General features: G+C 41.1%; 1 protein-coding gene across 1 annotated transcript; it reads left to right on the forward strand.

Moving 5' to 3' along the window:
* Nucleotides 1-841: 841 nt before the first annotated feature.
* Nucleotides 842-12698, forward strand: cnpy3 (canopy FGF signaling regulator 3). Its single transcript, XM_049568049.1, has 6 exons — nt 842-1078; nt 5614-5740; nt 7831-7927; nt 8903-9025; nt 9569-9686; nt 9806-12698. Exons 1-6 carry the CDS (start codon nt 976-978, stop codon nt 10078-10080), a joined length of 843 nt encoding a protein of 280 aa, XP_049424006.1. The 5' UTR covers nt 842-975; the 3' UTR covers nt 10081-12698.
* The last annotated feature ends 1729 nt before the right edge of the window (nt 12699-14427 follow it).

The raw sequence follows: 14427 nt of genomic DNA on the forward strand, positions 1-14427 counted from the left end.
AACAAAAAATCTGATACTGAAAAAACAAAATGTGACACTGAAAAAAAAAAAAAAAATAAATCTGACACTGAAAAAAACAAAACAAAAAATCTGACATTGAAAAAACATAAAATGTGACACTGAAAAAAAACAAAATAAATCTGACACTGAAAAAAAAATCTGACACTGAAAAAACAAACAAAAAACCTGACACTGAAAAAACAAAAAAATGTGACACTGAAAAAAAAACCAAAATAAATCTGACACTGAAAAAATATACAAAAAATGTGACACTAAAAAAAAATCTGTCACCGAAAAAAAACAAAACAAAAAAATCTGACACTGAAAAAACAAACAAAACATCTGACACTGAAAAACAAAACAAAGTCTGACACTGAAAAAAACAAACAAAAAATGTGACACTGAAAAAAACAAAACAAAATCTGACACTGAAAAACAAAACAAAGTCAGACACTGAAAAAAAAACAAACAAAAATGTGACACTGAAAAAAAATCTGAAGCTGAAGAAACAAAACAAAAAATGTGACACTGAAAAAACAAAACAAAGTCTGGCACTGAAAAAAAAAATAAAACAAATCTGACACTGAAATAAACAAAGAAAAAATGTGAGACTGAGAAAACAAAACAAAAAATCTGACACTGAAAAAGCAAACAGAAAGTCTGACACATCACAGGTTCACTTCCTGTTTGGCTGTCTCATAAATTCGCCGCAGAGTGATACCTCTTACAGTTCTCCCCTCGCTGCCTCTCCTCTGCCTCTGATTGGGCCAGCCGCTGCCACTTCTCCCTCTCTGATTGGCCCGGAGCTCCGCATCCGTCGCGCCCAAAGCGGAAGTGATCACTTCTCTACTTTGTTGCAGCTGTGCTGAAGCAGAGGAGGATGTAGAAACCGAGAGATAACTCTCCTTTTCCGCCTTCTTTAAAAGCAAAAACCGACTTTTATGAGCAATTAAAGACTCAGACACAACCGACGATATGAATTTAGCGACATACGTGTCGTTTTTCTCGATAATCTCGGCGGGAGCAGCAAAGAGTGGAGGAGACGATGACTGGGTCCATCTTCCCAACAAATGTGAAGGTAACTGTGGCTGTTAGCAACGTTTGGGTCCTGAAACCAGGGTCCAGGGACCTTCAGGGTCCACAGCATAATGAGGAATGGATTAATGTCTCTGTCATTTAACTGTCTGCTCACTCCCAGTAAGAGACAGCTGTTTAATTAACCACAACAAGCACTGTTGACATGTCAACAACACCCTCCACATAGCTTCATCTGATGATTTTGCACATTGCCACACCAATATCTTTACACTAGCCTCATTCCCACTAAACCAAAGTCTCTCTAGATATATATGTTCACAAGGATTTGTCTGTAAGTAACTCTGTGTATTGCTTATTTTTATTTATCTATCTATATATATTCTTCTGCAGAAGGACTCAAAGTTGCAGTCTTTTATATGCCAGTGTCACAGTGTGTCTCCGCTGCTCTTTGTAATTGTGTCGTTGCCTTTTTTGCATTTTTATGGTTCATTTCTGGAACATATTTACATTATTTTGGGCTTTTCTTTGTATTAATCTTGCTTGTTTTACAGCTTTACGTTTCTGTTCTGTGTTGTCTGTAACGTCCGTCGCTGCCAGGACACTCTTGAAAAAGATGTTGTTAATCTCAAGAGGTTTTTAGATAGATAAAGGTTAAATAAATTAAAATTAAAACACAGTGTAAGGTTACAGGGACAGTGCACATTAATAAACATTTCTGTGAAGGTGCCAGTTCAGCCAGCTTGGCGAGTTTTTGTCCGCAGTCTCTGTGCAGGCGTGATGACAGCAACAGTCAACTCAACTTTATTTACGCATCACCTCTCACACAAACATGCAGCCCAAAGTGCTTCACATGGCAAACTGGAATGACACAGACACAAGACGATGAAATATTAAAAAAGCAAACCAACTAAAACAGAACAAACTAACAAAAAAGATGATTAAAACGCCACAGAATAAAAATAAAGTAAATAATTAAATAAAATAGAATCACAATGAGCAGGAAAAATAAAAGTAGGTAATAATCAATGGTTAAAACTGAAAAGTCAAGACTGTAATGTTACTCCACATTAAAAGCCAGATTCAAAAGGCATAGTGTGCGTAGTGTTGTCTCAAACCAAACACGGCCGTTGTGCACTCACCGGAATTGACGACCGCAAATTTCAACCTCTTCTCCTTCTTTTAATGCCTAACGTGCAGCTGTTAGCTAGTTAGCAAACTAGCATTAGCATTCGCGTAATCGCTCGTGGTACCAAATCATTAACCCAGTAAACATACTGCTGATTTACACCGGGCGACGTTCACGGCCGCCATTTCCAGTTTGAAAAGTGGTCCCTCCCATTCCGCTACGTAGCCAAGATGGCGACCATTGAGGGCGAGAAGTGTCCATAGGTCCACACTCAACTTCTTGACCGTTTAGAGTGCACCGTCTGCGTGTGAACGCACTTATGCACTCAACATATTAAGTGTATGTACAGAAGTACGCGATTTGAGACGCGGCGTTGAACATAAGATGATAGAAGGAAGGACAGGAAGAACAGTACTGTACATAGAACAGATTACGCTTCATAAGAGCTCATAAAATATGTAAAAACGGAGAAATATACATGAAACATGAAAACAAAGCACACTTCAGATTTAACACAATTTACAGAGTAGGGCTGGGCGATATGACCAAAATCCCATATCACGATATACGTCATTTCAAATCCCAATAAAGATACATATCACGATATAGGTCATTTCAAATCCCGATAACGATACATATCACGATATAGGTCATTTCAAATCCCAATAACGATACATATCACGATATAGGTCATTTCATATCCCGATAACGATACATATCACGATATACGTCATTTCATATCCCGATAACGATACATATCACGATATAGGTCATTTCATATCCCAATAAAGATACATATCACGATATAGGTCATTTCAAATCCCAATAACGATACATATCACGATATAGGTCATTTCATATCCCGATAACGATACATATCACGATATAGGTCATTTCAAATCCCGATAACGATACATATCACGATATAGGTCATTTCAAATCCCGATAACGATACATATCACGATATAGGTCATTTCAAATCCCAATAACGATACATATCACGATATAGGTCATTTCATATCCCGATAACGATACATATCACGATATAGGTCATTTCATATCCCGATAACGATACATATCACAATGTACGTCATTTCATATCCCGATGACGATACATATCACGATATAGGTCATTTCATATCCAATGAATAAAAAGTTGACCCGGAGTTACAGCGTAGTTATCCAAACTCGTTATGTTGCTGTAAGTGCTGTAAAAGCTGCGCGAATTAAAAAGCTAAGAAGAGTAATTTATCAGTGTGATCCATGCAAAAGATGGACAGACTCCAAATGACGAAAAATATTGCCGTAAAAAGAGTAATTTGCGTCACAATGATATAAACGATAGAGCAAAAATATGAAACGATAGACATTTTTTCTCTGTTTCATGTGTTAGCTGCTAAGCTAAGACCTCCTCACAGTTACTGCACAGTCCCCTCCTGCCACAGATCTTATGTATTTGTTTTATTTTATTCTAATTTACCTTAAAACTCCAGTTAAACACCTGGTGTTCAGTTACCGGCCTGGTGCTGCTACACATTATGACAAATAAAGGCCTGTCTCTATTAGAGGCCTGGTCTGGTTGCCAAGCTGTCCATATTTATGGGGGTTCTTCGGATGTGTAGAAACGGTTGTTGAATACCCACTTGAGCTAAATTTAGTAAGCTGTGTAGATCGCACATACGAACATAGATGTTTAAACTTGGAGATGCTACTCATCATGAGCTTGGTTTATTTGATTTTACTGAAACTATGAGCACCAGAGAAGAGCGTAAGTCATCTGAAGGTGACTCCCTTCATCTGAAGCTGTCAAAGTCAGTTCCTTGATTACTTGGTAGGTTATTCGTATTCCTTTAGTCCGTAAGGCTCCACTGATGAAAGGAATCAAAAGGGTTTTTCATAAAAATTAATCCAAGTTATCAATATTGTCTTAACAGGACAAAGTGGTGTTGTGTCGGTATGCCGTGTTGTTATCCTCGGGTGTCGTGAAATATATATTATTAGATGTAGTAGAAATATATATATTGTTATAGCGCCACCCAGTTGCCAATTAGAGTTAAATTTCTCCAGTCACCTTGAAGCGTCCTGTTCTACATATCTACCAAGTTTAGTAAAAATCCATATGGCGGTTAGGCCTAGATAAGAAATTAGCTCTCTAGCGCCCCCATTTTGTTTGATGGGGTCAATAATGGAGGGGTCCCCTCAGATTATGTGTGGTCATATGCCTACAAAGTTGCGTGGTGATGGGTGAAACCCTTGAGATGTTATACACCTTTATGTGATGAGCCACGCCCTCCGCAATATTCATTGCCTTATAGAAGCTCAGTTTTAGGAAGTTTTCCAACTTTTGCCAAGAGGGAACTTTAGATATTGGTCCCTAGATTATGTTCACCCAGTTTCATGCAGATTGCTCAAACTTCCTAGGAAGAGATCCATTTGAAGTGTTCTTCAAAAAAATTCAAAATGGTGGAAAATCTATATAAGCGGAAGTTATGGGTTCTTGAGGCAAATGTGTTCCTCATGAGGAGAGGCATCTCTGTGCAAAGTTTCATGTCTCTACGACATACGGGGCATGAGATATGCCCATTCAAAGTTTGCAATTTCAGTCGGTTGCTATAGCGCCCCCCTTTGGCCAATTGATGTAATATTGCTTCATTGGCATCCTCCCATGACCCTCTACCACTGTGCCAAATTTCACATGGATTGACCAATCAGTGAGGAGAAAAACATGGAACAGACACACACACAGAGTTTTCATCATTATATAGTAAGATAGCCTGGTCTACCAATTGAAGTCTTATGGTGAATGTTTAAACATATTTTCTATATGTGTGTAGCGTGAAGGGGCTACAACCTCTATTTCACTGTGCAGCCCTGTGTTGTTAAATGCCAAATACATGAGCCTTGTAACCTTGAAATTTAGAAAGTATGAAACAGTTTGGCAGCTCCCTTATGTGATGAAGGCGATGGGATTTTGAGGCCAATATCGATGGAGGAATTTGAAGGCTACAAAAATCTGCCATCAGTGGGTTTTTTTTATACCACATATAATACTTAAACTTGTTTTTGTGATCAAATGTTTAGTCTTTTAGGCACAGTATATGTAGAGAGTGTATTGACATTCACAGATCACCCATACTGCAGCTGTGAAAATACAACATAGCAGAACAGCAACAGAAAAAAACACACACACTGTTTTTAATTCAGCTTTTCAGACACATTTCTGGCATTTAGATACTATAATTTACACATCTATGCACTGTATATGTGCCTATATTTATATATGTCGATCAGCTGATGATACTGAATTCAGACCAATAGCAACCTGCAGAGTCACTGAATGATCACGACGACTGTAAAAAGTTGTGTCGTGATTAAGGAAGGATATATTTATTCCCAGTTCAGAAGAACTTTTATTTTTAGTAACACTCTCTTTGCGTCTTGCTCCCCAGTGTGTAAGTTTGTCAGCATCGAGATGAAGTCAGCGTTCGACGAGACGGGGAAAACCAAGGAGGTCATCGACAGGAACTACCGCTTCATAGACAGCAAGGGGGCGCCGCCAATCAAATATGTCAAGTCGTAAGTGTGTGTGCTGTATGTTGTGGTTTTACATGTCACAGAATGACAAAGCAGAACACAGTTCAGCTTAGTTTCAGACCTCCATCCCTGCTGTCTGAGGACGGACAGAGTGTGCTGGGATGGTTCTGGATCTCTCTCACACACACACACACACACACACACACTCAGGCAGCAGGGGACAGGAACTTGGTCAGTTTCAGTTCCTTTGGTGGAGCTCATTATAGAACGAGGAAGCTGGAGAGCTGGTGTTAATGGTGCTGTGTGTGTGTGATAAGAGAGCCTGAACAAGTCTTAAACTCTTCCAGATTCAGGACTATTAGACAGTGGAATTGTTTCAAATTCAGTTACATGTAGACACGTTTGTTTCCGTCCTGCAGTGGCTGTATGGAGTGCTGCTGGGAGGACGATTGTTGAAGTTAAAGTTGTAAGGGTATTTTTCATCCTGGACCCTGTTGTCCCACATTTGTGTCGAAGGGCGCATTCACACCACAGTAGTCCGGGGACTCGGTTTGATTGGGTGGGGAAAGCCGAAAAATGTCACACCTTCATTTGGTTCGGTTCACTTTCACACTGCACTTTTTAAAGTGGACCAAACTGCCTGGGCAACGTCACGCAGTTACAACAGCTGCTCGTTTGAGGGCGGTATTACCCGAAACGACCACTGACCAGGAAGAAAAAAAGCACGAGGAAGAAGAAAACCCGGCTCATTGATTGGCCAGGACCAGGACTATTCGACCCCACGAACCCAACTTTTTCTTTTTTTACCTCTGCTTCTTGTGGTTCGTGCTGTTGGCTTTGTTTTTTTTCTACCCAAAATGCACTGCGCTCTACGTCACTTCCTCTCTTTGGTTCGCTTGATAGTCCGTTTGCATTTCCCGCTGTAAGCAAACTGCACCAGGGTTCACTTACAAGTGAACCGAGACCCCAGTTTTCAAGCGGACCAGGGTTCGCTCATTTGGTCCGCACCAGAGTTCGAATGAGCATTCACAACACTCCAAACAAACCGAACTATCCCTGGAAGCGGACCAGGGTTTGTTTAAAGCGGACCAAATAGTGCCAGTGTGAATGCATCCTAAGTGACCAATAGGAACTTTTGAAACTGGTCCAGTATTGGGAGTGAGGGCAGCAGCCTGCAGCAGCGAAACAGGCTGCAGTGTGACCACTTGGGGCAATTGCGCACCCTCAATGTATGTCCACTACAAGTGTTTGTTTCTGCCACATACCTGACAAAATAATGGGAAGGATCCTTATAGAGATAAACCTTTGTGTTAACGAGTAAGATCCTTTTTGATGAACCCACCAGACTCCATTTAAATAAACAGTAATTTAAGAGCCAGCATATTTTAATATCTAACTGAGTGAAATAGGGGTTTATTTTAACCAAGCATGAGCTGGTGACTGTTGGAACACTTGAAAGACAAATCAAGATGGCTTGAAGCTTATTTTGTTTTTGTGTGTTATATGATGATAAAATTACTGCTTTTTTAAATGGAGTCTGGTGGGTTCGGTGATAGCGATTACGAGGCTGTTTCTGGTTCAACAAAAATAATCTTACGCTTTGAAAAATGGCCTATCTCTGTAGGGATCCTTTCCATAATTATGTCATACTTGTAATAACAATCTGAGCCTGTCAGTGACAAAAACAAACACTTTTGGTGGATGTACATTGACGATGCACAATTGCCCCATGTGGTCACGCTGCTGCCAGCTGCAGCGGTCTCACTCAACACTGGACCAGTTTCAAACACTGTTTCTGCCATGAATCACTTACACACAGAAACATAAGAAAATCGGGTCCAGGTTAGAAAATACCAGAGTTACCCTTTAACATCGCTCTGGGTCCTGGTGGATTGTTATAGAAATTAAGCTCTGTGGCAAACAAACATTTATGATACCCACAAGTTTAGTTCAGCAACATGATCTTAAATGACACCACTTCTATGATTTTTGAAGTGTAGGTGCAGTCGCCAGAAGTTAAAAGCTAACATCAGGCTATAAACAAACTACGCAGCGCTCACATGTCCGACAGAAGGTTTAAACGTGAAACTCTTGCAGATAACCCTGAATATTCTCTCTGTCTCTCTCCACAGAGACCTGCGATTCATCGAGGTTGTTGAAAATGTGTGTCAGAGGCTGTTAGAGTACAATCTGCACAAGGAGAGGACTGGAAGTAACCGCTTCGCCAAGGTCAGTGTGTGTGTGTGTGTGTTTTGTCACAGATATTTATTGCTGTTATTTTACTTGGCTGTTGTGCAGCTGCACTGTGATGTTAGCTGTTTGGCAAAGCTGTATTTAAGTTCTTCTAGTAGATGTAAGAACAGTTTCCTTTTGTGATTTATTTACGGTTAAATGAAACACATTGAATCTACGGGGTCACCCAACCAGCACATGTTCTGTGACTGCGTGAGAGGACATATCTCTCCACACCAGCCGACAGCAATCGTCTATAATCGTCCCTCAACAAGGGAAACCAGAAGACCGTCTTGACGCAAGTTAGCACATTAACAACACAATCCAGTGATGAAAGAACGGAGCATATGTACCGTGCGCCAATGAACAACAACACAAACCATCAGGAAACATTTCTGCTCAGTGGCTAAGGAAGAATAATCTTACCTTATGAAACAAGTTTGTTTTGGTCGCACTCCCGCTTGACTTTAGCGCTTTGTTTACTTTCCTCACTTCATTTCTCTTCTGGCGGGCTGAGCTGAGCTGCCAATCAGAGTGATTTCATTCACTCATGGACTCCACTGTTACCGGCACTGATTTAATATGCTGAATTAGCCAAAATGGGGGCCGATGAGGGGCAACATTGTAGAACACACCGCATCGACCATGGTGACAGATGCCATAGGCGTAGATTATAGACGTCCCCCCCATATCCCATGTGTGTCTTTTTCTGCAGCTAAGCAACCACTGAAATCTTGCCCACCTATGACTTTTCCGGTCGACTAACGTTTGGTTGAGCTTTAGGGGGCAGCCTAACTTAACACTGACATGAACTGTTTCAGGATACAAGTTAGTTTGGTGTCACACACTATAATAAAAGCCCTCCAGCTCTGCCAGTGAATGAAATGCCTGATGGTGGAATCTTCAGGAACTTTTGTGTCCTGGTTGACAGCACCATCATGTCTGTCTGTCTGTCTGTCTATCTGTCTACAGGGCATGTCAGAGACCTTCTCAACCCTTCATGGTCTGGTGAATAAAGGAGTGAACGTGGTGATGGATATTCCCTACGAGCTGTGGAACGAGACTTCGGCAGAAGTGGCCGATCTTAAAAAACAGGTGCTTCTACATTCTCTGAGTTTCACTGAAATGACTGAAAATCTGGATTTTTAAACCAAATTTATGTTTTTTTTGCTGAGATTTTGGCGTCTTTTTTTTTTTTTTTAAATGTGTTTTTCAGGAACAATTACAAAGAAAAACTGGGCAAAATAATATAAACAGACAAGATTTCATTAGTTGTACCTAAAAACACATTTTCTAATTGAGTTTCTTTGTTCATCTGCCAAAAAAAAAGGTGATCGAGCTTTTGCGGCAGTAGCACCTAAATTTTGGAATGCTCTTCCTGCTCTCTTACAATCTGCTGACTCTGGTTTCTTTTAAAAGCCAGCTGAAGACACACCAGTTTATGACAAGCCTTTGGATAACCTGTATGCACTGGAGCTGGACTTTATCAAATTTACGTATTGTTGCTGAGTAGTGTGAATTCTTGTGTTTTTTTTCTTGTGTGTTTGCAAATAGTTTTGGTACGACGTGGCTCACAATGTCACTCACACAACCTTCTGAAATGTGTTCGTAAATGATATTTGGGAACTTGTGTTTCAGTGCGATACGTTGATAGAGAAATATGAGGACGTGATTGAGGACTGGTACAAAGGCAGCCAGGAGGAAGACCTGACCACTTACTTATGTGAGAAACACGTTCTCAAAGGACAGGACATGGGTAACGCACACGTCTTTATTTCTTCTGCCTTTTCCCTCTTAAATCTCTTTTTGTTTTTCTTTTGTTTATTTTGACTCTTCTCTTTCATTCACCATTTCTGTTTCCCTCTCTCTGCCCAGCCTGCCTGAATGAGGAGTGGGCCTCAAAGAAGAAGGGAGACCAGGCAGCCATCGCGGAGGACAAGAAGAAGAAGAAAAAGAAGAAGGGGGGGAAGAAGGGAGAGGGCGGAGACGGCGGCTCGGAGGGTGAGAAGACGACCAAGAAGAAGAAGGAAAAGAAGGTGAAGAAGAAGAAAAAGAGCAAAGCTCCGGCGGAGAAGACGGACGGAGGGGCGTCGTCGGATGAGGAGATCCAGCCACAGATGCCTCTGTCTGGGCAGAAGACAGAGCTGTGACGCACCCTGGCTCCTCTCTGAACCTGGATCAGCTCTCCGGTTCAAAACTTAGTAAAAGCAGTCTGCAGCTTCTCGAAACATCTGGTTCAAGTCACTGATTTTGCTAAATGAGATCTTGTACTGTTACACACGGTTTTAAAGTGTCTGAAACATGTTGCAGTTCCTGGGAGTGTGAGAAATCGGCCGTATCATCAACATTTATCAACAGTAATCCAAACTGTAGCATTTTAAAGGTCTGCTTTGGTTTACTTTTTAATCTTTGCTTAAAGGAGCACTTCCACAAAATGACCATCTGTATGTCAGTTACTCCCCCTGTGTAACGTTGACTTCGTAAAGGAAACTTTGTTTGTCTCGCATGTCTCTAGGGTGATCAAAGAATCCAAAAACAGCAGACATTCTCGATAAGTCATAGGAGACTACGTTTAAAAATGGCAATATTCTGTTAAATCATCTGTGTCCAAGAAGTTTAGGACTAGATGTTACAATCCCTTGATGAACATACTTCAAACTATGAGTTGGAGTAATAGTGCCACCTGGGGGTCCAAGTGGGAGCCAAAGGCCAAAAGACATGGCAAAGGTAGATAGAAAGATAAGAAGGAGCATAGGGAAGGAAGAGCCAAGGAGAGATGTCTGAGGGGACTGGACTGTCCCTTGCCGGACAAGGCCATACACTCTACCTCCCCCACTCTCTCTTTTTGATGCAGGAAAAGAAAAACTTACCTAACTTAAATCGAGGTGGACTTTAACTGGGCAATTGTTGTTGTGCATAGTTGCGATTGTGAGTGAAAGTTGGAGCCATGCTAGAGGAGGGGGTCGGGGTTTAGGGAGGGTAAAAGCTTCATAGGGGTCATCAGGTGGGTACCATCCCTCACTGCTGTTTCGATGATGGACCCACGACACCACTGGAGGGCTAATTGGCAACACCTGGCACCCCCCCCTCTGCTTTTACTCCCTCAAACCCTGCTGTTGGTGGTATTTCGAGGCCCAAGTGGCATCTCTCTTAATCCATAGCCCGAGAGGGCTTTGATGGCCTGACGATGGGCTTGATCTAGAATTCCCGATTCTTTAAGCAGCCTGGTAGTTGACTTGCCTATGAAGCCTCTGCAGCCCACTTCAACTGGGCAAACCTTCGTTTTCCAGCTGAGCTGCTCAGCGTCAGTTGCCAGCTTCCCAGCCAACATTTGTATGTGGGGCCCACATTGGCCGTAAATGGATGTGACGCTCTATATGGGATTGTCGACCCTGGTCTCACTCGAAGTCATCAAAATCAGGCGCTTGGGCAGTGGCTTGCGGTGTCAGAAACCAACCAAAAAAAGGCGTCCTTTAACATCGGCATGATATGCGGCTGGTTGCTTTAAAGTTTAACGGTGCTCGGTGGCATCGGAGAAACGCAGCGAGGCAAGGACAAAAGTTAAGGCGGTGAAAGTCCAACTGGGGCAGGAAGGAGGGGTGCTGGATGGGTCCAACAAACACAAACTTTCACCCATGAGAGTTTGCGTCTCGTAAGAACCTAAAGCCAAACCCCGTTCTTTTTCCTAACCCAACCATGTGTTTTTGTTGTTGAAGGGGGAAAAAAAAACGTTAATTCAGAGTGTTGTACCAACGTAGTGCCTTTATTTTGAAAGATACTGTATTTAAATGTTAAATTTCCTGTGAAAACAGAAGTGTATTTTGAAAGAAGACAATGCATGTGACAGACAGAACTTGACACGGTGTATCCAGGGTACCTTACACGTCATATGGTTCACAATTGGCCCTATGCCAATAGCCCACATGGGTGGGTTTACCAAACTGGGCTCCTTTATGGCCCATACCTACTTGGTACCCAGGTAGCCCTGGCATAACTGATGTGGGGCCCACTTGATTTAAACAAATTATGTTGGCAACTGGCATGAGGCCATTATGGAACCTGTTGACAGTCCTATATAGGGTCAGTTTTTTTAGCCCATTTACTACCCACATGGGCACCACATACAAATTTTTGGATTCTCTGTCCACCATTTAGGCACGCAAGTAAACCAAAGTTTTCTCCATGAATTCAAGGTAACGCAGTGAGTAGTTGTAAACAAACGGTCATTTTGCAGTTCAAGTTTTCATTTAAGAGTTGGATCCAATTTACTTTAACTGGTGTTATTTTGATACAAATGTCGATTGTTTCCATCAGTTATGATAACATTATACTCTCCAAGTTAATTTGATGTCAACACGCACCCAGATCTTGGCAATTAAGTCCACAGGATAAGAAACAGGAGCAGTCAGACAGACAGGTCATAAACAGACTTGCACAAACCTGTAATTAAAGTCAACCAAATAATCAGTTACAGAAAATTGTAATGCTGATATGATAAGTCAATCATTCGATTAACAGCTTAAGAGGTAACAATTTTGGAATCTGAAAGTAGATTAACCTTTTTTTTGTCATGCAGAAATTAACATCTGCATTTCTCTGGTTTATATGATTGTAAATTGAATATTTTTAGCTTTTGGACTGTTGGTCTGACAAAAAAAGAATCTGAAGACGTCACATTGGGCTCTGGGAACTTCACCATTTATTGACATTTTGTCAACTAAATAATTTATTGATTTAGAAGAAAAGTATCAGCTGCAGCTCTGAAAAACACCAACCACTAACTTCTATGAGACAGTGTTAACAGCCTGCCGGGTCTCACAGGGCTGTATGCCAACATCCAGTTCAAACCTGTGATCAGTTTGCTGAGATGATTTTGGAGAACTCGATCCTCCGAGCTCCACATCTAACGCGGACTTTAATTTTTCTGTGTTTCTCTCTGAGTTGAATGTAGACTAGCAGTGAGGCTTCCTCTCTGTATCTCCTCATAATGTTACTGCTGTTTTTAAAACTCTTGTATTTACTGAAATATTCATTCCATCTGGAAGCAGGGACCTTTTTAAGTTAATTTATTTTTTAAGGACCTTATTGAAGTGACTGAGACAGTCACCACACTACTGGTGTATAAAACAAATTTATCCACATGGAGAATTGATTTTCCTTCCAACATTTTTAATATTGTAATATTTAAAAATGGAAGAAACTGACCTTTAATCCATCTCAAGTGATGCACGACAGATTACTGCGTTTTCTTGTTCCCTTGTTTTTGTATGTTCATGCAGAAATGTGATCTTGAGCTCTCAGATTCAGTGACATTCCCCTTTAATGAGTAAATACAACATGTGAGGTACGTTTTTTAAATGTAGGTGATTTGTGTTTCTGTAATAGTTTGATTTCCATTAATTATTTTGTCTTTGCTTGTTTTTGCTGCACAACAGCTGCTATTTAAGGTGTGTTTGTGTGAGTTTGTCGACTTCCAAGCTGACGATGAAGGTGTGTGTGTGTGTGTGTGTTTTTCAAATGTGTGTGTGTTTTTACAGATTTCTATTCTGAAGTAAAATCCTGGCTGTGTTGTATCTGAGTCGCTTTATGAAACCCTGAGCAGACACATCAGTGGATCAATAAACACAGGTTGAACACTCTGAAAGCTTCGATCATTTCCAGGTTTAAAATGGATGTTATGAAGTTGTTGATGATTATGAATGTGAAACTCAATTTCTACTACTGTGTCAAAGGAGAGCTTTGACATCAAAACAATATAGTCACAATAAATTATGTAGATAGTCTGCAGTCAAGTAACCATGTTGGTGTAATGTACAATTCGGACCACAAGAGGGAGGCAGAGTTCTAGAGTCCCTCTGTCAACACTTCATCTTTCCTAGCAATGGTTGTTCCAGTAAAAAAAAAAAAAAAAAAGATTTTTTTTAATAGGCTAATTCATGTTTTTCAGGCCTGGCAGTCTGATTATTAGATCAGATTTTTTTTATTTAAATTTAATTCAATTCAATAGAACTTTATTTAGTCTGAGGGAAATTGTTGTGCCAGAGAGTGCTTCAAATTATGATAACACCAAGGACAGTAACCACACTTTCACAACCAGAACAACCAGTGGGTTCCCGGGTCAGGGTCACTAACTGGGCCCAGTTTTAGAAACAATAAAATATTAAATATCTGCCAAAATATACAAATATACAAGATAAGAAGTGTTTTCAAGGAGCAAAAGCAAAACCATCCAGGGTCGGGTTGCGGGGGCAGCAGACCAAGCAAAGCACCCCAGACATCCCTCTTCCCAACGCTTTCCAGCTCCTCCTGGGGGACCGCAAGGCGTTCCTAGGCCAGACGAGATATGTAATCCCTCCAGTGTGTTCTGGGTCTGCCTCGGGGCCTCCTACCAGTGGGACGTGCCTGGAACACCTCTAACAGGAGGCGCCCAACCAATCAGATGCCTGAACCACCTCAGCTGACCCCTTTCAACGTGAAGGAGCAGGGGCTCTACTCAG

This window comes from Epinephelus fuscoguttatus, linkage group LG23 (assembly GCF_011397635.1).
Source record: "Epinephelus fuscoguttatus linkage group LG23, E.fuscoguttatus.final_Chr_v1".
Taxonomy (NCBI): Eukaryota; Metazoa; Chordata; class Actinopteri; order Perciformes; family Serranidae; genus Epinephelus; species Epinephelus fuscoguttatus.